Source organism: Pelodiscus sinensis, chromosome 3 (assembly GCF_052426305.1).
Source record: "Pelodiscus sinensis isolate ZL-2025 chromosome 3, ASM5242630v1, whole genome shotgun sequence".
Classification (NCBI taxonomy): domain Eukaryota; kingdom Metazoa; phylum Chordata; order Testudines; family Trionychidae; genus Pelodiscus; species Pelodiscus sinensis.
The window spans coordinates 177,132,091-177,157,066 of NC_143054.1; the positions used below are offsets into that span (position 1 = coordinate 177,132,091).

Here is a 24,976-nt window from a genome sequence, read left to right on the forward strand (position 1 = left end):
CTCCCCTCCCTCCCAGAGTTAGACAGCCATAATCAGGATGGCTAGGAAGTTGCATCCTTTATTTAAAAATGGACTTTGCCACGGTTTTCCATGCTTTCCCTCCCCCCTCGCATCATAAAATACATTCTACATGTGTCTACACCTTAAAATCATTTACAGACTGAATCTGGTGCAGAGTGCAGCTGGCTTAGTGAGTGGGGCATCCCTCTGGAAGCATGCGGCACTGGCGCTCCAGGAACTGCACTGGCTCTTCAGGTGGGGTTTAAAGTGTTGATCATTAACTAGAGAGCCATAAAGGGCATGGAACGTGAGCATGCGCCTCTTTCCCTGTGACATACAGCCAAAACTGTAGTCACTGGAGCCATTCAAGTTGGATCCCCTATGTATAAAAGAGATGGGGGCTACTGCAGAGGATCTTTGTGAGACCCTTGCGGTCTCCAACTTGCTTGTACCCCACACTCCTCCCTTTCTATGTAATAGCTCAAATATCATGACCTATCGTACTGCAAAAGCCAATTTTTGGAGGGGGGTTCTGTTTTTTATTGGGAGGGGATGTTCCTGAGTAGATTAAAGAAACTGTTCTTCTGCTTGGATTTACTGGCTCAGTCAGTTTTTCATTACTTGTATATGATTATTCTTGCTGCTGTATGATTATCATTTACAACTGTAATTTCAATTAAGGGCTCCTAATGATACAATATGCCTGACCAAAACTCTTTACACCTAAAATATAAAATAAACAAAATAGTAATAAGCTTGTAAAGTCTGATTTTGCAGTCCCTCTCTCTGTGGGACACCCACAGACTTCAGTGGGAGTTGGATCAGGCTCCGATACAAATGCCTGCTTACTTCAATGATTATTCCACATGGACAAGAGCTGCAAGGTCAGGCATTGAAACTGTAATGTAAACAACATTAGAAATTCCACACTAAAAACAGAGTCTATAACCCATTAATTCCCTTCCATTTATAGCTGAAAAATCTCACACTTGATTATTTTTTAGTAAGCAAATTATTTATTACATTTTTATATCACTTACTTCCTGTGACCCATTTGGGCTGCTGCATGAATAGGCAGCTGCCATTCCTCCTCATTACAGTAGAGATTAGGATCGGCCCCTTTCAATAACAATAGTTCGACACACTCGGCATGGCCTTCCTGTGCAGCAATGAATAATGGAGTGGCTTTGTCCTTGGCTTGACAGTTGATATTTGCACCTACCACAGAATAAAACATTTAACATGCTGCCTGATTATCATAATCAAGCAAAAAAACAAAAGGAGATAAACAAATTACAGAATTAATTAGGCATTAGCTTTCACAAAATTGCTTCATCATTCAGAAGTTTTTCCACAGGTATTAAAGTATCTTATTTAATTTACTAATCTGATACAAATGTTTTCAAATTGTCCATACCTTTAAACTACAGTGATTAGAACTAACGTTCTCAAATTACTTTTTATTTTCATTTAAATCTGACAGGAAGAAAATATTGATGTCAAATACTAGCCCTCTAAAATTCTCTGTCAGGGTCACCTGAAACCTGAGGAGGTTACAGTGTGAATGAATGATATAAAAATATTATTTTAAGTTAATCACAAATATAGCAAAAATATACAATCCAAGTAATTAATACTAATGAAGCATACAAACTCTAAAATAATATTACTTGTTGGAGAGCTGAACCACTTTCTTCCATTCAAAGAAAGACATTCCCAGAATTCAACATGCCAGTAAACCTGCTATGCTGACAGATTGTCAGGCTTGCACTCTGGCAAATTACTAGCAGCACATTATACATCGATAGTAGAAGATACATAGTAAATAGAACTATAAACCACAGAGTCATTACTTTTACTTACACCTTTACCAATCAACTTTACATTAAGTTTCTTATTCCAACTATAAAAATCAAAGAAAGCACTTGTCTCGGAGTGTAATAGAATAGGGCAATTCCAGATAAAAGGTAGACACTTTGGAGAAATGGCAAAAGAGTTAGCTAATATTTTGTTTGAAATTACTTTCTGTAGGTAGTATCTCACAAGTATTGAGATGTTAGATTTATTGATCAGTGTGGGATGTTTTGGCCAAATTTAGGGTGTTCATCAGTTTAACTGTTACGATTGTTTGGTTTTCATTTGATTATGTGGGAAAGCTAGTGAGAAAATACTATTTGGAGATGCACTTCAGGACATGTTGGTTTGAAATTCTGAAGAAATTACTACTGCGAATTTAGGACCATTTTGTGATACCCTTAATCATGCTGTGTAATATCTTTCTCCTGAAGTAATCCATATACAGTAAAACTCCAATGGTCCGGCATCTGATGGTCCAGCACTCCTGATGGTCTGGCACCATCAGGAACCCGGAAGTGCTCCGGGCAGCCGGACCATTGGAGCTGCTCTGCCCCAAGCTTCCCCGATTCAGCCGCTGCTAAAACTGACCAGTGGCTGAATCGGGGAAGCCGGGGGCAGAGCAGCTGGAGTGCTGCCGGGTTGGTCCCGTAGCGCTGCCCCTTGGGGCTGCGGGACCCAACCCGGCAGCACCCCAGCTGTCCCCGATTCAGCCGCTGCTGAAACTGACCAGCGGCTGACTCCAGGAAGCCCGAGCCAGAGCTGCTCTGCCCTGGCTTCCTGGAATCAGCCCCTGACCAGTTTCAGCAGCGGCTGACTTGGATACACCTGGGACAGAGCAGCTGGGGTGCTGCCAGGTTGGTCCAGTAGCGCCACTCCTCGGCGCTATGGGACCAACCCGGCAGCCCCCCAGCTGCTCTGCCCCAGGCGTTCTGATTCAGCCGCTGCTGAAACTGACCAGCGGCTGACTCCAGGAAGCGCGGGGCAGAGCAGCTCTGCCTCGGGTTTCTTGGAGTCAGCCGCTGATCAGTATCAGCAGCGGCTGACTTGGGAACACCTGGGGCAGAGCAGCTGGGGTGCTGCCGGGTTGGTTCAGTAGCGCCGAGGAGCGGCGCTGTGGGACCAACCTGGCAGCATCCCAGCTGCTCTGCTCCAGGCGTCCCCAAGAGCAGCTGCGGTGCTGCCGGGTTGGTCTCGCCGCGCCAAGGGTCGGTGCTACCAGACCAACCCGGCAGCACTCCAGCAGCTCTGCTGCAGGCGACCGCGATTCAGCCGCTGCTGAAACTGACCAGCAGCGGCTGAATCGGGGTCGCCTGGGGCAGAGCCGGACTATCGGAAGGGGGGGCTATGAGGGGTCTGGGGTGGCATCCCCCCACCAGAGACCCCTCATAACCTCCCCTTCAGATAGTCCGGCAAATCAGATAATCTGGCACCCCCTGGGTCCTAAAGGTGCCGGATTATCGGAAGTTTACTGTAAATGAATTGGACTTCTCAGTGTGATTAAGGGTTTCATAATCAGACTCTTAATCTTTACCCAGGTTAGGTCTTTATTTAGGTTTGGTCTAATTAAAGGTAAATCAAGCCAAAAATTAGTCAGAGGTATAAAAAATTTTAACTTCCAGGGCACATAGAGCAACATGCTAAATCGAGCCAAGAATTCTTTCCATAAACCTAGCATAATCCCTCCCATTAGTATATATAATATCTATACTGATGTGCTACAGTGGTGCAGCTGGAACCATGCCACTGTAGCATTTCAGTTTTATTTCCTGTTTCTTGGTCTGACTCAATGGAAAACAAGACAAGTTACTGCAATAGCAAAATGTAAGTGTTTTGTGATAATTTCTTATACCATTTCATAGCCAGTTTCACTAACATTGTAACACTAACTAAAGTGAAAATTACCATGTGATATAAGTGTTTGCAAACTCTCCAGCTTCCCATACTGAGCAGCAATGAACAAAGGTGTGATTCCAAAGTCATCCACACATTCCTTGTTTGCTCCTTTTTCAAGAAGCAAATGTATTATTTCAGTATGTCCCTGAAATAAACATATTTGTGTTTTGTTAGAAAAAGAACACTGGAATTCATAGAACCCTACATTTTCAATCTTATTCTGTGAAGGAACCTAAAATAGGGACCACATTCCGTATTCTATGTTATTCTGAAAGTCTGTAGCAGAATCATTAGAAAGGTTTAATTTCATCTTGCACATTTACTCAGTCCAATAAATATAAACAATTAAATTAGCATATTAGATCCATAAGGCTGATACATTTTTATGCTGGATAAAAAAAAAATTAAGAAGAAACCAGGTTGGCCTCATCAATTAAAGTCTTTTCCAAAAAAATGAAGTGCATCTTACAACAGATTTACTTCCCAAATAATATATTTGATCACTTCTTAAGTATATTCAGTACTTCTAATATTTAAATAATCATTGCTGCCCAACACTTTCTATAGCTGTTGTAGCATACTATGACATATTCAGAATGATCATTAGCATTTAGACTGCCTTTTCTGCCCTAGCCTAACAATCATAAATCACCAGAGCAGGAAGCAAAAACTGTACAACCTTGTCATTTTAAAAGGGTAAAACACACTATTTACATGGAAATGAAATAATAAATTTATAGGTTACCTGAAAAGAAGCTTGGTGCAAAGAATTCCATCCAGACCAAGAATGGGATCCATTAATATTTGCTCCGTGTTGGAGTAGAAGCTTTATAATGTCTGCATGTCCATTTTCTACAGCTTCAAACAGAACAGTAAAAATTTACTCTTACCAAAGAGACACAATTGAAGGAACTGATCAGCTTAGTGGTTTTGTCATCAAATTTCATCTCCGTAGTCAGAACTGTTTTACACTCACCAAAACCAATTCCCTTGAGTGACTGTGCAGCTCTGATTACAAGAATTTCATGGTCTGATCTAAACCCAAAACACACAAAATCTACCTTTTATGACTCTGCATACGAAACACAAATTATATCCAGTGTTGCCTCTTTTTGAAGCAAAATATTTATAAGATCCAAGATGGAGACATTGATAGCTATTTTTAAGAATATTGACAGTACATGGATAATGAACATAATGTACTATCAATTTGATAATGTAGTTTCACAATGAATAAAAATTTCAATGTACAGAAAAACTGACATCTCTTTCCCCAGCAAGTGGAGGTATAAGGAAACTATCATTAAGGAAACACCTGCTAGTAATTCTAATTTCTCCTCATCCTGCCTTAGCCCACTGCACTGCCAAACTGGCAATCTCAAGAGGTAGATTAAAAGTCTTGACAGTACAGATGTGGCTCATGGGCCATAGTTTGCACACCCTTGCCCAAGTTGGTACCAGGGGTTCTTTGCAAGTCAACATTTATTGTCAATGTCTTGTCACCACAGATTATTTCTTGTTAAGATCCAAGTAGCTTGTTTTTGGTACCCAACCCAGTTTGCATTTTCCCACTGTAAACACTTTACCGGGTTCCTCAAATTGCTTGTACTACGTCTTGACAGTGAAAGAGATTACAATTCATATGCCATATTGAAGATAAATCTTTGTATTAGTTATTTTATAATATAGGAATTTTGTAAGTCTTTTAACTTTGTATTGTCTTTTTATAATGTCTTATAGAAACTTTGTATTAGCCTTATAATATAGTCTTCTTATGCTTTATTGTAGAAATTTTGTATTAAGTCCTTGCATAATTTGCATTAAGTTTTTTCATATTGTAGCAACTTCATATTAAGTCTCTTAATATAAAATTTCTATATTATAAAGTCTTTTTCTAATGTTAGGTCACATCTACACAGCATGGCTAAACTCAAAATAAGCTATGTAACTTGAGCTACACTAATTGCATGGCTTAAGTCAAAATAGTTTATTTCGACTTTTGGCACTGTCTACACAGCAGTTGTTTCGAAACAGAGCACTCCCCCCCTTTCCCCCAACTTCCCTTTCTCCTATACAATGAGGGTTAATGGAGTCAGAGTAAGAAGCCCATTATTTCAAATTTATTTTGAAATAATGGGCTTCCTGTGTAGATGTACACTACGTTATTTCAGAATAACTGACATTATTCCAAAATAACGTTGCTATGTAGACGCAGTCTTATAGTCCTTAGGAATAATTAAGATAAAGAAAACGTCTTTGTATTAGAAGTAGAATAGATCTCTCCCCTTTGACTTGAATGTGGCCCTGATGAATGAATAAGACGTGGAAGGCAAGCACCTCCAAGGATGAACAGCTGCAACAGTTGGAAAGGGGAAGAATAGGAGCCAAACCCAAGGACACTAAGACCTGTCACGTGGGCTCATTGAGAAAAGATCAAACATAGAAGGCCTTGGGAGTCAGAAGCAAGCACTTTCTTTTAGAGGAAATTCAAAAGCTCTCTTTAAAGATGAATGTGGCAGCACTGAGGATAACACCCAGAAGAAGGCGCCACAGATGGCTGACACAGCTAGAGTGCATAGTTTTGCATAAGATGACTAACTGATATAGCTAAAGTGGACAGATTTGCATGAGGGAAGGTACTATAAATGTAAGGTGTCTTCCAGGGGACCCTGGGTCTCGTCTTGTCAACGTTGGAGCATCAATCCAGCTCAGCAGAAGCCCGGCTCCTCCCCTCCCTCATCTAACTCACCTTGCCAATGAACTTAAGGGGAACAACAAGTTGATAACAATGACAAAAGAAAGAGTGTGTTTGTGTGCGTGCGCGCATGCGCGCCTGAGTGTAGTATATCATATGATACAGTGTTGATTTATTATATACATATTACCGATAAATGTTGCATTTTGCCTTATCCCCCTGAAAAAGATCCCATACATTTCTTTAATTACAACAACATTCACAAAAATGTAACTTTTGTTAGTGTGACAACAGAAGAAACATGTATATTTCTAAATAAAACATTACAAAACCTTCCCCAGAACACCGAAACAAAATATGAATATTCAATATTGCACTTTGGCATCGCTGTGTCTGGACAAACCTTTATAAATTTACAGACAAAAACAAAAGAAATTGTTACAGATATAGTAACATAGAACCTAATCTCTAACATACTGGATACCTTTAACTTCCATTTGATTTACGAATGTGACAGTAAAAATGAGGGGAGAATTTAGTTCAAATATCTTCTCCTACTGGCCAATGGAAATATATGATGGATAAAAAAGCTGTTGAATTAAGTCTGAAACTTTAGGCTGGCATGAAAGTAATATTTCTAAATGTTAAGTTTTTAGCATAAATTTGCTACTGTTGCTCTATTCCTTCAAGTCCTTCTCTTCCTCTATCAGTCATGAGGATTGTAATCTCACAATCTTGTTTAGAGATGCTATTTCAGAGAAGCCATGCAAAACATATACAAACATATTGTCATTTGTGTTGACTCCTGTGTCATTTGTAATAGCTAAAGCAATTTTTTCCATTCTTTCATATAGTTAACCTAACTCCAGAAAAACTAACAACCGACTAGTGGCTTCAGATATCACCACTGCAGTCTGATAATTAGAAAACCAAGTCTGGATTGTGGAATCATTTTTGCTATTAAGTGTTAGCAATAAATGTATAAAGCATGTACAAACCAGCTTGATTTTCAAAAGCTAAATTGACTAAGAGAGATTGGCAAAATAAAACAGTTTGGATTGAAAATGTAGTAAATATGACCAGTGTTCCCTCTAATTTTTCCCACCTCTGAGTGGAATGGATTTTGTTATATGCACCAATATGGAAATGATGTGTGACGTATCACCTTCATATTAGTGCACATAACAAAATTTGTAGGATGGGGTGTGGCCAAGGGATTCTGAGTGTGGGAGGGGGCTCAGGCCTGAGGCAGAGGGTTGGAGTGCAAGTGTCTGAAGTTACGGCTGTGGACCCCAGGATGGGGTGCAGGGATGAGGGGCACAGGGTTAAGATAGAACACTGGGGTTCAAGAAGCTCTGGCTATGGGTGCAGGCTATAGGGTGGGGCTGGGTTGAGCAGTTTGGGGTGAAGGAGGGTGCTCTAGGACTACTGGAAGGAGAGGACTCCCCCCCCCCCTCAGTTCTCTTTCCTCACAGCAGCAACTAGGTTTGGAGGAGGAAAGGCACCTCTCCCCACTATAATAGTTCTGGGCTGGTGTGGCAGGATAGATGCACCTTCCCTGCCCGAGCAGGTTTGAACTGGGGCCGGGTTGAAGCTGGGAGAGGGCTGTCCGGGTCACAGAAGGTCCAGGGCTGATCAGGGGTAGCTTGGAAGCTGGGAGTTGGGCAGCTCTCTCCTGGTTGTGGCAGGTCCCTGGATAGGTTCCTTGAGCACCTGTGAGGTGCTAAACAGGCAGCAATAATGCAGCTTAGAACATGATGTAAGAAAAATGTAACATTGAGATACATTTGGGAGAAATGTATTTTTTTCAGTGTGGTTCTGTGAGGTCCTCTGTGGAATTTTAAAAATTGTATTTTGCACTTTATGGGATTTACTGGAAGATTTACCTGGTATAGTTCAGGTCCTTTAAGGTAGGGAGTTGGAGGTATGGGGGGTGAAGGAGTCAGGGCAACAGCACTGAAGCAGCCAGAACATCCCGGCAGCCCTTGGGGAAGGAAGAGAGGGGTCTGTGCACCACCCTCATTGGCAGGCACCATCCCTACAGATCCCATTAACTAAGAACAGGGAACAGTGGCCAATGGAAGCTGTGGAGGCAGAGCCTGTAGACAAGGGTTACTGCATCAGAGGTTGTTTCCACAACTTTGCAGGCCATGCAAGGTATAAGGATTCACCTAGATCTAGGACATTCCATTCCAGTTATTATAGAAGAGGGAGACACTGAGGGCAGAGATGAGCTAAATCAACAACTGATGGACATTCATAATTTGAAGAGGTGTTTGGATCTACTTGGGGGACAGGCTGCAAGAGGTGTTGCAGGGTCCTATACCATATCATATGGAAAAGGTGATAACTGTGGGTATTAGTGGTTCCTCTAAGGAGTTGCAAAAAAGCAAAAACAGAACCCCCCACAAAATCCTTAACATGGTATCACAGAGGCTGGCAACTGTCTCAGCTTGAAGGGGGGCCCACCCTATTAAGCAAGTAAGCAGAGGCAGGGTGTCGCACAGCTGATACAGGCTAATGTACTATTCTTCCAATGACCAGGGACACAGAAAGAAGCCCAGCTTTGTTAGATATATTAATATAACGGGAGTCCAATGCAATACATTCAAGGGCCTACATCTAACCATAGTAGTTGCTTTTGCAGCATCTCTACATTCAGGCGTGCATGCAAAATATGTTGCTGTGTCTCATACCACACACTCCTGCATCGGTGGTGAGAGGAGGTACAGGAAAGAGGATAGGACAAATGCTACCTACAGGTAGGCAATGTATGAGCAGGGTGTAGTTGACAGAATGCAAGACGGTGCAAAGGACCAGCATCAGGCAGTGGAACGGGCTACGGCAGGGGTCAACAACCTTTTCGAACTGGTGTGCCAAAATGTAACCCTCCTGCCGTGGGTCATGCTGCTTTTCTGGGAGGAAGATCTTTCTCCACCATGTGTCCTGTGGACCACCTGGGTCAATGCAAACCTTTCCACGGACTACCAATTGCTAATGGAAACTCACTGTTAATTCCATAATTACACCCCAGCCATTTTGCTAGTGCTGCAGCTGAGAACAGTTTAATTCAAATTATTAAACAGATTAAGCATTTTAACTTTCTCATGTTAGTTTATCAAAGTTCATTTTGTAAGGTAAAACAAAGTAAAACATTATGTCCAATACAAAAGGTTTCAATGTTTTCTTTATTTATAGCAAGGATGGGTAACCTCTTTTCCGTTGGGGGGTGACTGACCCACAGAAAAATCAGTTGGGGACCACGCAAGTGAGAAGCAAAAAGAACAAACAAAAAAACCCACCCTCCTTTTCCAAAAACCCCCAACCCTCACCAATGTGGCCCTCAACTGAAACACCTCAGTCCTGTGGCACTCCAGCCCCCATGGGATGAGGGGAAAGGACAGGGAGGACTGAGGTTCAGGGCTTCCCATAGGCCAGATTTTCTTTTCTGGGGTTCCAGAGTCAGGAGATTTTGTGGATCTCTAAGGCTCAGGGGTGGGAACAAAAATGAGGGGTTCAATGTGCAGGACAGGGCTACCAGCGAATGGGATAAGGATGCAGGATCTGGGTGGGAGGTGGGGTGCAGGATGGGTTGAAGAGGGCAGGGTCTGGAAGAGAGTTTGGCAGCAGGAGAGGGTGCAGGATGGGGATACGAGAGGGAGTCTGGAGAATAACTCAGAAAAGGTGAAAGAATGCAGCCAAATAGCTAGTTGGAGAAGGAGGCAAAGAAGTGGGGAGTAAAGAAATTGCAGCTTCTGCAAAGTAAAATTGTATCTCCCCTCACATCTTCCCTCAGCCCCATGATACCCCACATCCTCCTACATGCCCCACACCCCTCCTCTCCCATCAGGGGCTGCTTGCCACCCCATGCTGCTACCTCTATCAGAGTGGAGTGTGGAGTGGCAAGGGACTCCTCGGGAGAGGGGCCAGAGGATACAGGCTGCCAGCCATGCCCCTGGGGACTATATAGGGTTGCCAAGTGTCCGGTTTTCGCCTGAAGAGTCCGGAAATCACATCTTCTGTCCAGTTTAAAAAAAACAAAAAAAACAAACAAAAACAAAAAACCAGAAAATACCGGCCACTTTTTCCCCGTCTGGTGGGGAAAGCCTGGGGTCAGCAAGGGAATCCCCAGCTGATCCCGGGCTCCACATGGTGTTGCCGCTTTGAAATGCGGCGATTAGCCTGATACCGGGCTCCCTGCGGCGTTCAAAGCGTCAGGGCCGCACAGTGCAGCTGACCCCAGGCTCCGTGTGGTGCTGCTACTTTGACGTACCTCCCTCTTCTCCCTTCCTTTGCTGCCTCTGATACAGGCAGCAAGGTGGGGAGCGACTAGTCGACTATCCTGTCAACTATCTCATAAGCATTTGCTTATCAGATAATCGACTTGTCATTCACATCCCTAGTGGATGCTCCGATTATAAATTCAAACTAAGGGGGGTTATTTCAAAATAAAATCCTAGTATAGACGAGGGCTAAGTGACTATTCATTTCCGTTACTCCAGTACCATCATTTGAACCGTCATAAAGGAAGGACTGGGACACTGAAATCACACTAGGTAGATTCTTTGGCATACATAGCAAGAATGCAGATCTACTGTAAAGTCTGTCAAAATTCTACAAGATTATTAAAACTGGACTTTATATTAAACATGTTATGTTAGTATAGGAAAATATTCTATATTGAAACAACTATTTGGCTTTAAGAGCAAAATTGTTGAACTAGAAGGAAAAAACAGCAAAGTGAGAAGCTCTCCGTTTTTATATCCACATACTCACACTCACTCTTCTCAGCTGTTGATTAAAACTCATGACTTGTAGTTCTGAGAGGCAAATGAGGAAAAGCTGTGATTCTGCCTCCCTGCATGGGTTGCACATTTTGACATTTTGGTAGAGATATGAGGTTATGCATTTCCAGCTCAAGGAAGCAGGAAAGAGTGTGGCCTCTGGAGCAAGCTGTTGATACTATCTTGTCTAAAATGTTTTTAAATCTTTGAAAAATTGAATAGGTGCAAAAGTTAAAGCAGCCCTGTGCACAGCTACTGCTTGCCCAAGCTATCACCATAAGTCTTGCTGTCACTGGTGGCATTACAGGGGTCACATTCAGCGAGATGAATGGTTCTTGAACATTTTCTCCTATATACAGTATTTATTTTTTTTTCTTTTCTTTTCTTTTCTTTTTTTTAAGGAAAAAACACCCTTTCCAACCAGACTCACTTGGACAATTCTAGATGCTAAAAATCTCCACTTATCCACACAGGAATTATATTTAAAATAGAACAGCTATACATGTATCTACAGAGACCAGGCTAGCGTATTGGCAACATCAGAGGGCCACACAGCAAGGATATAACCAATTACCCTAGTAAGCATTGCCTTACTAGCATGCTTACTGGGGTAACCTGTAGGGGTAACCTACTAGGGATGTTAAAATGTGGGCTACTGAAATTTAAGACAAAGTCTGTTTAGATTTAATTACATGCCAAAGGCCTCCCTTATTTATCTGATGCCTTTGGAACATAAAAATACAGTTAGCTAATACTGGTTACTATTGGCAAATGATATTTAAAGTAAGGATTAGAGTGAATATAGGGAAAAACAAGTTGGCGCTCTGATGAACAGTATCTTCTTTCTTTGTTCAACACAGGTCCAAAGGACTATCAACAATCAAAACTATGCAAGAACAGTAGTGCTGGTCCTTGCCTAAAAACTTGTCTATATTAGCAAATGTCCTGTTGCTGACAACAGGTGTCACCAACAAGTGAAACTAAACTGGTGTTGAACACAGTTTAGAAGCAAATGCTTAAAGGACTATGCCTTTTCACCCTCAGTTCAGAAAGTGAGGTAGGTTATAGCCAGAGATTATGCGCAGATTCTGAACTCTATTCCTTGTCTACACTTTCAGTTAAATCGTGTTCAGCACCATTTCTGTTGCACCCATTTCTGACAGGCTAATTTGGCTATGATAATAAAAGTGCTCTATTATGAGACTTTAGTCTCCCTCACTCAGCATGAATGAAGGATCTCTGCCATTCATTAAGAAATAAAAACATAAGATACTATTAAATAGAACTATTTCCCCTGTAGGTTTGCAGCCTAACCTGAATAGAAAAAAGGTACTAAGTAACAAAAAGGAGAGTGACAGAAGGGAGTGACAAAGACAAAAGGAAAATAAGGTAATATAATAATGATTGTAAGCTCTTTGCCTCAAAATTTCTCTCGTAACTTTCTCACACAAAAGCTTCAATTTTGATCACTGAATGGGTTACTACCCTACAAGCCAATCTGTTCATCAGTATATCACCATATTATTGGAAATAATGAATTTAGTATATTATTAAACTGCTGAGTGTCAATTTTTCTTAGACATGATGTTACTTTGGAAATAAAGTACCATGGCTACATTATTTATGGATTTTTATCCTCAATGACACATCAATGACATTTTTATACCAGTAAGTCTTTGTGGCAACATCCTAGCAAACTTAATGCATTTTTGACAAAATAACCATGTAAATGAAAATATGTAATTTCTCTTTAATGTTCACATTTCTAACCAGCACTTGTGATACTGTAACAGAACTTAGAGATGAAAAGAAAAAATTCTTACATGGTTTTTTTGGTTATTATTCAAACCCCATATATCCTGAGGAGAAGCAGACTAACAAAAAAAAAAGTAAAAAAGCAAAACACAGGTATATTTTCAGTGAGCAGGTTGAGGAATTTCTGCAGTAGCAAGTGGACAGGTTGCAGGCCATCCATCTACAAATTCACCTCTGCCTGCCAAGTGGTAGCTGTAATTGTTTCTTGAATCTATAAATCCCATGCACTCTGTTTGAATGTTTTATGTCCTTTTATGCCATTTGTTAACCAATAACAACTTCATCTTCCCCCAGTGATTAGCTACTGCTGGCGTCCTGCCATTTTCCCACTGGAAGAACTCAAGCCTTCATCTTTTCCCTCTTAACCCAGATCACATCTCCTGAAGGAAAAACTTGTAAGAGGTGATATGGAATGGCAGATAAACCAAGGGAAAACTCAGGTTTTTATACAGTATTCTTCTCAAGGGGAGAGACTTGGGGGCTCACTGCATGGAGAAACTAAAATCTGTCTACACAATCTCTTTATGCACATGCCTGTGTTCAGGTGCCCTATGCATACATCTGGGAGAAATTCTGGCCCCACTGAATTGGGAGCTTAGCTACTGTTTCCTTAACAATATGAAAGTTTAATTCCTTTAATTACTGCATAATAATTTCCTTTCATTAGCAAATCTAATCCTTTTAAGATCCTACTTATGAGAGACATAAGTCTGTGATGCATTTTTCATAGCCATGAATTTGGTAGACCCGTACTCATCAATTGTTGCTAAACTGTAATGCTCTGTGCCAGAGATGGCCGCAGGGCAGAGGATTTAGAGCTGTGTGGCATAGGCACAGCAGGTGGCGCCATTGCACTGCTCATTACCAAGGTTTTCTTCAGCTCTGCAGGTGCCAAGCTGAAAGATAGAACTTACTCTGTGAAACTCAATTTGAGTTTGCCACATAGGGTTGTTAGTGCTTCACGAACTCTCAGTACCAGATGTTTCTGCTGCCTAGTAGTCCAGCACTCTCAGTGCCATTCGTACCAGGGCAAATTTTTTCAGATGCAGATTGCTTTTTCTTAGGCAATTCTTGGAGGGGGGACGTTCCATCCCACCATCAATCTCAGCCTGAATCAGTCCACGTGAGAAATCCACTTCCTTGACACTACTGTACAATTAAATGATGGACAAATTTCCATCACCCTATACCGAAAACCTACCAACCACTACACTTACCTTCATGCCTCCAGCTTCCATCCCAGACACATTTCTCAATCTATTGTGTACAGCCAAGCCCTAAAATACAACTGGATTTGCTCCGATCCCACAGACAGAGACAAACACCTACAGCAGTGGTCTCCAAACTTTTTAAGCATGAGATCACTTTTTGAATTTAAGTGCAATCCAAGATCTACCTCATATATAAATACCCTTGCCCCGCTTCCGTCCTACCCCTTCTCCAAGGCACCACCCCTGCTCCCTCTGTCCTCCCTCTCTTGCCTATCCTCACTCACTTTCATCAGCATGGGACAGAGGGTTGGGGGCGCAGGCTTTGGTCTTGGATTAAGGGATCTGTAGTATGAGAATGGCTCTGAGCTGCTCTTGGGGCAGGCAGGTGGACGTAGGAGGGGGTTCTAGGTGCAGGCTTTGGGAGGATAATTGAATGCAGGGGTACTCAGAGCTAGGATAAGGGCTTGGGTACAGGAAGGGGTTCAAGACTGGGGTAGGAGTTTGGGATGTGGGCTCCATTTGGGCACTTCTGGTGGCTCCTGGGTGGTGATGCAGTGGGGTTAAGGCAGGCTCACGCATGCCCTAGCCCTGAACCACTCCCTAAAGCAGCCAGCAAACTCCATCCCTAGTCTTGTTGTGCCCCCTCTCTGCCCCGTGGAGAAAGGATACAGAATGGGAGAGGGGGAACCCTGACATCAGCACCCCTTTTTTCCCTCCCCTGCCCTGCACAGAGAGCAGGAGACTCTCAGGGGGAGGTGCAGCTCCAAGGCAAAGGGTAGGAGATGCGCAGCAGTGGGGGTAAGGAGCAGCTGAAGTGCTGGCACAGCCTCTTGGTCAAACCCATCAGGATCACCTGTCAGAGGCTCCAAGATCTACCAGTAGATCCCGATCTACTGGTTGGTGGCCACTGACCTACAGGATCTATATAGAGCATTCCTAAAACTGAAATACCCACCTGGAGAAATGCAAAAACAGATTGAACGGGCCAAAAAATACCCAGCTATGAAGTACTTCAAGACGGACCCAAAAGAGAAAAAAAAACAGAATTCCACTTGTCATTACCTACAGTCCACAACTTAAACCCCTCCAACTCCTCCTTCCAACCTATCTTGGAAAATGATCCCTCACTCTCAGAGGCCTTGGAGGAAAGGCCTATTCTTGCTTACAGACAATCCCCCAACCTGAAACAAATTATTTCCAGTAACCATGCTACACAGCTACATCAGAAGCATCCAGGAACCCTGCCCTGCAATCAGCCCCAGTGCCAACTCTGCCCACATACCTATACAATCAAATTTATCACTGGAGCCAATCACATACGCCACCAAATCAGAGGCTCAGTAATGTGATCTATGTCATCAAATGCCAATTTATGCCCCACTGCAATATATACTGGACAAACTGGACAGTCCCTACGGGAAAGAATCAATGGACACAAATCATATCCGTAAAGGGAACATACAGAAACCTGTGGGTGAACACTTCAATCTGCCTGGTCATTCATGAAAAGATCTTCGAGTTGCTGTTTTGTTACAGACCAATTCCACAAATGAAATACACAAGGAAGGGTTGGAACAACAATTCATTCTCAAGTTTAATTCTGATACCAATGGTCTGAATCGAGATACCGGATGGCTGGGACATTATCAATCAAACAAACAATGAAGGTGCCAATGGTTCTTTGTCTGTGTAGAATCTGGTGTTAGTACTCTTCCTCTCTAATTGCTAGCTCGGCTTTCCCTTTGATATTTATATACCCACTGACTCTTTTTTTCCCCCGCTCCCATTTTTTTTCCTCTCCCTCCCACCCCCTTTCTTATTTATTTTTGGTTCTGGACATCCAAAACTCTGGTCATCTGAACAAGTGGGATGTGCCCACAAAAGCTCATGATACCATCTACGTGTTTTGTTGTATTTAAAGTGCTACCAGTCTATTTGTTGTTTTTTAAGTTTATCATTTTTGGTAGTATTTCTTGGAACAGATTCCTTGCTAGCTGTTGTTGGAGCAGAACCCGTCAGAGGCTGCTGTTGGTGACCATTGGCCTGGAGGTGTCCTGGAGTCAGGGTTCTAGGTTGACCTGACAGATTTTTCCATCATGGGGAGCTTACACTTGAGATTCCTGGCTTTTCTTGCCCTGGCTGTCAGATTTCTGCAGCGAGGGCACATTTGAGTAATGTGTGTCTCGTCAAGGCGGCAGACACACCAAGAGTGCCTGTCAGAGGTTGGTATGAAGTGTCTGCTAGTCAGACTGCATTTAAAATCAAGTGAGCCAGGTATGTCAGAGAGCCGGTCTCTTACAGAAACAAAAATGAGTAAACCCTGCCAGAGGCTAAAGCTATCTGCCTGCCATAGAGATAGAGATAGTGGAAGGTAAAGAATTTTCTTTTTTAGTGAACCTAAAAAAATGAGAAGAGGATGGGAGGATAGGACAGCTAATAGTATCAAGTTACAACTATGATCTATTATTGTATCTGAGGTAAAAGAGGGTGCTGCTGTTCTCTCTGACTCAAGCCAAAAGCATTAGAGAAGGAACTGAAAGATGGTTGGTTGTGCACTGCTATGTAATTGCTCAGAATGGCACGAGACAGCAACAGCACATGTGCATCCCAACCTGGGGCTGCTACCACAAATCTCTGATAACAAGTGGAGGGCGTCAAGACCCCTAAAGTAGAACATGCAAAGGGACATTCCTCAGAGTATTTGTTTCCAATCAGTCATTTTCTGTATTTCTCTTGCAAATATTATAGGTATAGAGAGAGACTTCCCTCACTAAGCCGTTGACAAAAAGGTATACTATGGACAGATAATCACTACAGCCTACATGTGACACAGCTTAATTGCTTACAAAATGGGTACAATGCTTATCTATGCCACGGGGTTGTGCTAGAGAAAAAAAATAAACAAAGAATTATACTTATGCTAAGGTAACAAGACATAGAATTGAACCAGTATTAGTTTTTTGCTGTTTTCAAACTAAAGTGAAGAAGAATCTTCATCACCTCTGTGGGAATTCAAGCTCTCAGTGAGATTTCAGTGGTCTGATAGTTTCTGCTTCACAATGTTGCTGAAGAGCTCCTATTCCCAATGCAATTCAAAGTTTGACTCAACTGAATTAAAGTTTCCCAATGAAACTAGCTCAATAGTTCACCCACTGCATCTACTTCCCATATGCAGAAATCCCAAAGTGCCAATGATTCAGAGTCAGAAATTCTGTGAAAGTCATGAAAAGCACAGAATCCATGTTTTTGTGAAAGCCATAACAAAAATGAAGACTGCGTAATATTAATATATAATACTGAGCACACTGAGAGAATAATCAATCACGTCACTTGATTGGACAAAGGGAAAGGAAGATACATAATAAATTATTCAGGAATTTGTCTGAACTACCTGAAACTTTATTGATAAACAACAGATGGCCAAAGATTAGGAGTTCTGACAAAGTTACTCACCCCCTTCAACTTCTTCCCTTTGACTTGACTCTCAATTTGAGAAACCATGTCCCCCAATCACTATGACAGAGTTTCAGAAGGATTATATGGCCCTGTGGCTGCTGCATACCAATGTGTAGGCTTACACACACACAAATTAATTGTATTTGTATTAATTGTATCCTTTGGTATATATATGGCTGTGACTATTTTCTTCCACTATTTGATCTGAGGAAGTGGGTCTGGCCCACGAAAGCTCATCATCTAATAAACCATCTTGTTAGTCTTTAAAGTGCTACATAGTCCTGTATTTTGTTACAAATATCCTGGTTTGCCTAGCCAACATTCCATCAGTCCCTAATGATGGGTTCTTTTGGAATCCACAGAAGGAACAATTCCCCTCATTCTCACAAATCACATCAATTACATATCTAATCTTCCGTGCTAATGGAAGTTATTCTCCTAACTGTCCATAGGTGCTTTTGAAAATTCTATCCTCGGTGGAGAAATGAACAATACTAAAAATGCCTTTTTACAATTAATATCCAAATGCATTTGTTCTTGGTATTTATATCTTTTATTCTCCAAACCCAGCACTGAACCAAAGAAATATTTTAAAATAACCCTTCGATTGCATTATAGCTTTTTTAATATGACTATAGTACACAAATAAACTAAAATAATCCATTGTACATTAAATATCTGGCTTCTGATTAGTTCAGGCATCTCCAGTGTCACAATTTATCATACAATAATGAAACATTCTCCTAAACTGACTTAAATCCCCAGGTATCTAAAAATGCAGAATGTATGCTGTAAAGTAAAACCTTATGAGGGCAATTTTCTATCCTGAAAGTTTCCCTAAATATACAGTTCTGCTCCCCTTTATTCAACTGCCACCTCTCTCAGATAACAGATATTTGTCAATCTCTCAATTTAAAAAAAAAATTAAATCTTACAGGATTTAAGAATACAAGCAATATTAACTAATACACAAAGAAATTCTAATCACCTCACAAACACTAAAGGATCCACATCTTCAATTATCTTGATTCTATAACTCTTTAATATGTGCAAAGTCTTCCTTTCCTGAATCCCACAGATATCCATACTGTACCTACAGCCATATCCCACACATACAAATGTTAAACAGAAAATCTGTCAAAATATTTAAGATTTTTTTATCAGATAAGAAAAAGACAACTGAAGAAAATAAAAATTATGTTGTTTAAATCATACAAGCAAGGATTTGGAGCAATCAAATTTTTGAATTGCTTCACTGCAGCTCCGCTCCAGCACCAATAGTGACTGCTCCAGCTCCGCTCCGACTCAAATTAATTTTTAACTAAATAAAAAAGTGCATACTGTAATTTTGAAAAAACATTATTTTTATTCAGAATTTTAAAACAATTTAGATGTCATCAACAATGATACAAACTAGAATCATTCATAATTCAATCTTTAAAAAATTATTGCAGCAATCAAGTCATCTTTCATAGCCTGCTACAGATCATTTAAAATTAACTTTAAAGCCGAAAACAGTCACTCTACACTAGCTTGAGGTGTTGGCATGCTTGAAGCAATTCTATAGGCAGCCTGAATGCAATGTGGGTAGCTGTGAATGGCCTCAAAAACAGACTTAACTTTTAGCCTACCAATAGACTCCATTCCCTCACAATCTTCCCAAAAGTTTCTCTCGAATAATGCTTCATTACAATTATGAATCGCAGAAACTCGCTGGCGTCTTTCTTGTTTATCCAATTACTTTTCAAAGTCATCATCTTCTGAAGAACTGGTGCTTGAATTATCTCCATTTCCCTGTGATGGTTGAAGACATCTCAGGGATGGATGCTCGAATAAGTTCAGAGAGGGGACGGAAGTTTGAGAACAGCCTATTTCTGAAGGATGTGAACTTTCCGGAACCGCAAGTTCGATTGTTAATGACTCCTTTTGATGTGTTTCGTTTTCTTCAACCTCTTTTGCTGAGTTCAAATGTAGCAATAGATTTTGTTTTTTGAGTTGTCGAGCAATATCAAGGAGCTTTTCCTTTGCCTTTGGTATTTCCCTTGAGGTCAGAAGAATCTGATACCGTGGGTCAACATAAACTCCAGCAAGGAAATGAATATTGTCAAAAAACTTCTCTTCGCGTTTCTGCATGGAGGATAGAATTCCTTCTGCAATTTGTCCACCATTTTCTTGCAAGAATTTTGACGGTTTTCGCCATTCCTTCATTAAAACTCCCGGGGTTATATTGACAACTTTGAAGATTCACGGTTGTTTGGTTTGGCTTTGCCAAGAGCTCTCGCAGGTTCTGCACTTCGTCCCATTCAGCTTTTGTTAACTTGAAATCTCTTGTTCCAGCAGCAGCCACTTGGTTCACAGTAAGACTGAACAACGAGAAGTCAATCAATCATCGCAAATGTTGAACCCCAGCAAGTCACAGTATCCAATGATTGAGTTACCCCATGTAGATCAAGCAGAACACTTCAAATACTTGGGGTTCGTAGTTTGACAACAACTTGTCGAATTTGCCAGAAATTTCTTTGCATGTTATTTGTTCAGTCCATCCCAAATTGTTAACTGTAGAGTGTGAATACCACACCTCATCAGTTGGACTTCTGAGTCGTCCTCATGAAGCCATGTTGAAAGTATGAGGCTAGGGTCATTAACCCATTGTGCAGCAGCATCCATGTTGAGTTTGATTTCATCCATTCCTTTAGTTCCTTCATCAGGCAAAATAGCTTCAGTTCTGTCTACATCCCTGTTCTCAGAGGCAGAAATGGTTTACTTGTTCTCGCTGAAATTTTTGACGGCACACGTCATGTTTGCTGCATTATCAATGCAGATGCTCAGCACTTGCACTTCACTGATCCTAAATTTTTCTAAAATAGCTTTTACTTGACTTTTCACATAGGAAGAATTGTGACACCTTTCAGTGTCAATTATGTCCAAGGTTTTTACCACAGATTTATCTTTTCCTTCTTCGTAGTACTGAGCATTCATTGCAAGGAAATTTCTGTTTCCACAGACTGCCGAATCCATTTTCACATAGCACAATTTTTGCTCCAAAGCTTTCTTGAGCTCTTCGCGACCAGACTCAGCTGTGCTGACAACTAAATGACGAACTGCATCGTGCCCCATCAAAACACCAAGCTGCGGTAGTGTTCTTTAGCCTGAAGGTAGTGAGCGGTGTTGAACTCAAGCAAACCATTTCCATCAGCCCTCCATGGAAAGTATTGGCATCCATGGTGACTGTAACCTTTGAGGACTTCAAATATGAGTCAAGTTTTGTTTGCTCAATTTTGGGTTTCTTTTCAGATGAAGCTCCGCAAAAAATCTTTTCTCCAGCAGTTTTCAAAGACCCAGACGAACATCGTTTAGCCATGTCAGCTTTCTGTTTTGCCTCATCTTCCTGGTCCTTTTTTGTAACCAGAGCCGCATAGTTTTCAGGATGGTTACGTTTTACATGCCGCCAAAGGTTGAAACTTTTCATGGCACTTGCTTCACTTGCCTTGAAGCTATATGGTTTGAGCTTGCCATTCACTTCCTTTTCCACCTTGCATATTGCCGATTTCTTCTTTGCTTTTCCCAAAAGCCCAAATTTGGGCTTTTCCAATTCAAAAGTAAAGACGTGGTTGAGATCCTTTTCCGTAAATCGGTTATCAGTCATGGCGGGGCAGATTTGATTTTTTTGTTGAAGCCATGGCCAAATCTTCTTGTGCGGCTACCGCATCCAAATGTTTCTTGTTATAATCTTGTAAAAGCAATGACAAAAGCATTACATTTTTTTTATAATGTACTTGCTTGTGATATCTTAACCACTTAAGGTACTTCAAATTTATTTTGGATTTTCTGGACAAAAATGATCACATTTTTCTTTTTACACAAAATTATTATTAAAGTATATTTTAATATTTTAACAAGTTTCTTGCCGTTTTAATGAAGTAAGAAGTATTTTTAATATACATACTTAATATAAATTTTTATTTATAAATTGCAAGTTAGTTTTTCTTATGAAATTTTGCGGTAAAAATATTCAAAATATTTTCCAAGTTTTTAATTAATATCTCAAAAATGCTTTAATATAGATATATCAATGAAATTTGGTATGTGCCATAGCGTTAGTATGTGCTATCGCTGTTCTACAACATTAATTATTGGGAAATAACGAGGCTACATGTTACAAGGTTGAAAATAAACACATACTAATCTAACTAACTAATCTACACGAGTACGTACTCACCTAACCTTGGCACAAGGGTGGGAGCAGTCTGCAGTGTTGCTGGATGGCCGATAATTATCTGATTCTTTAATAAAACATATCTCCAGAAAACTTTGTAATTTTGTATCTGTACATTAAATCTTGATTTCGGCCGAAGTGAAAATAACTGACATATTACGTAAAGTGGTAAAGTAGATGTTAATATCAATTGTTATACAATCTGAAACTTTTTGGCACCTTTAGGACTTTCTTGCTAAAATATCATTCATTTTCGATTGAAATTTAAAAAAAAACAAACTGGAGCAGTGGAGCAGTCAAGATTTTCTATGCTCCGGCTCCGCTCCAGCTCTGGGCAAAAACCTGCAGCTTGACTGCTCCGCGCTCCAGCTCCGGGCTCCGCTCCAAAGCCCTGCAAACAAGCAAACAAAGCATGTCCTGGAAAACAGTTAGGGAAAATCTTCAGTGACAGTACCCCAAAGCAGGGTTCCCTGTACACTGAACGCTTGGCCCATGCACACAAAAAAATGTCACCCTTCCCACCTCCTATGCAGAGCCACGCAACCACATGGCAGACAGCAGGTGGCTGCTCTAGTGGCTGGGACCAGAGGAGCCATGAGCTGCATGGCAGGTGGCAGGTCCAGCAGCCAATGCCAAAGCCGCCACATGGCTCTTACCAAAAATGTTGTTAGTAACTGGTGGGTATCACAGTGGCACACATCCAAACAAGTGCATGACATTATATTGGTGCACAAGACAAAACTCTCTCCACTCACAGATGGAAAATCTTAGAGGAAACACTGCCCCAAAGACTACAAAAGCTAAACAGATGCAATTTGTTCCAATTTTAAACCACAGCATCAGAGTTAATATATGAGAAATACTGCCTCATCTAGAACTTCAGGTTTTGATAAACATTGCTGAGAGACTACCACAATCTTTACATTTGTAGCAGATCTATGAGTAGGTACCAATCATTGCTAATTTCACATACTGCCGTTTCTATGCTCAAGTTTTATGCACATACATAATAAGCACACAAAATATTCAATACAGAATTCTAGACACACTGATGCTTTTGCTTAAAGCAAACATCTATTGTGCAACATAGGTTACACATACTGACAAATACATGTTTTCTTTAGAAAAATATCTACTTTCTTCATCACTATCAAAATGCATTTTGTTTTTCTTTAAAAGAACCCACCTAAATGAAAGCTATTTTAATCCACTGCAGTATTTTCTGGTCCCTAGGTTATACTGACATCTGGTGGCATTTAAATAAAATTGTCAAACCTACAGGTTATTATAAGTTTAATTATTATTTTGTTCAGCTATTTTATGTCATTACTTCAAGCCTCTTAATATTAATAGTAAGAATATTTATTATAAAGCCCTTCTCCCCAAGGTGTCATAGTCTGTCAGTAAAATTTGCTCTGAGGTGAACTTTGCTCTGAGGTGAACTACCACTGTGTCCAGGAATAAATTTTGTCCTATTTTTTTCCCCAAAGAGAGGAAGAAAGAAGATGGTTGAATGAAGAAACTGCAGGATGTACATCATTCTTGAGGGGATCTCTGATGGAAGGAACTTATGCATGAAATGTCATCTGATAGAGCTCACAGCAAAGAAGATTCAAGAATTAGAGATACAGCTGGAGATAGTGATGGCATTCAGACAGGGATATGAAGGTTTGATGTAGGGGAAGAGAGAGGTGAACAGTCAATTCAAGGTTTGTGGAAACCTGCCAAACAAAAGGTTGCCCTGCCAGAAGAGAAGGCTAATCCATGGAAGAATATAACCACAAGAATAAGGCAAAGGAAGAGACCAGATAGCAGTGGTGACATCAAATTGAGTAACAGTTTTGCTACACTAAAGGAATGATCAAGAGAAACAGACATAAGATGAAGTACAGGCAGTCCCCGGGTTACGTACAAGATATAGGTTTGTTCTTAAGTTGAATTTGTATGTAAGTTGGAACTGGCTCCAGATTCAGCCGCTGCTGCTGAAACTGACCAGGGGCTGACTACAGGAAGCTGGAGGCAGAATTGCTCTGCCCCCAGCTTCCTGGAATCAGCCACTGATCAGTTTCAACAGCGGCTGAATCTCGAGCCTGGGACAGAACAGCTGGGCTGCCAGGTAGGTCCCTGCAGGACCAACCCGGCAGCTCCCCAGCTGCTCTACCCCAGGGTCCACAACAAAAGCCTGGTCTGCTGGTGGGGGGCGCACTAGCTGCGCCCACCTCCCCCAGCAGACCAGGGACATGGGGAGCAAAGCCGCAGCGGCGGCGGGGTCCCACGCCTCTGAGGCTTTGCTCTGGCAAAGCCTCAGAGGCGTGGGACCCCGCCGCCACTGCGGCTTTCCTCCGGGTGTCCCTGGTCTGCTGGAGACGGTCCCCAGCAGACCAGAGGCACCGGGAGCAAAGCGGCAGCGGCGGCTTTGCTCCGGGTGTCCCTGGTCTGCTGGAGACGGTCCCCAGCAGACCAGGGGCACCCGGAGCAGCTTTTCTCGCCCCGGAGGTCAAGGTGGCGGGACCGCTGCGCTCTCGGCGGTCCCGCTGCCTGCGAGCTCCAGGGCGAGAAAGCCCCGTTCGTAAGTGTGGATCCGACATAAGTCGGATCCGCATAACTCGGGGACTGCCTGTAGTGAGAAAGGACATAAGGGAAGACCGTTGCTGGGGAGAGGGAGGAAAAGATGATGGAAACAGATATGGATCGGCACCCAACAAAAAATGATGATGTGATGGAAACAGATATGGACCGGCACCTAAGAAGAAATGAGGATAATGTTCAGAGAAGTAAGAGAGAACATAAAACAGATTCATATCAACACCAGGTAGAGACAAGTGTCTGTGAGTTCAGATTCTATATTCAGAAGAATCAACCTGTTACCAGAATAAATCCAGAGAATGGAAGAATATTCTGTCTGCCAGGAGAAAATATATGAGATGCGAACATAAGGCTAAAGAGTATTCCAAAGAAGTGAGGAAAAATCTACAGATAGTGCTGTATGTCAAGACAAACAATGCTGCTATACTCCCAATGGAATGGATCATGGATGACTATACTCAGC

At 41.5% G+C, this 24,976-nt stretch overlaps 1 protein-coding gene and 1 pseudogene across 1 annotated transcript in view; both read right to left on the reverse strand.

The window, feature by feature from the left end:
* ASB3 (ankyrin repeat and SOCS box containing 3) overlaps nucleotides 1-24,976 on the reverse strand; it is a 116,442-nt gene that overhangs the window by 35,463 nt on the left and 56,003 nt on the right. Inside the window, exons 5-7 of the mRNA XM_014573102.4 lie at nucleotides 4,496-4,608; nucleotides 3,760-3,895; nucleotides 1,041-1,218 (exon numbers count right to left, since the gene is read on the reverse strand). Of these exons, the coding sequence (XP_014428588.1) occupies nucleotides 1,041-1,218; nucleotides 3,760-3,895; nucleotides 4,496-4,608 (427 nt within the window). The remainder of the gene's footprint in view (nucleotides 1-1,040; nucleotides 1,219-3,759; nucleotides 3,896-4,495; nucleotides 4,609-24,976) is intronic.
* On the reverse strand, nucleotides 11,863-21,466 carry LOC149525191 (uncharacterized; annotated as a pseudogene).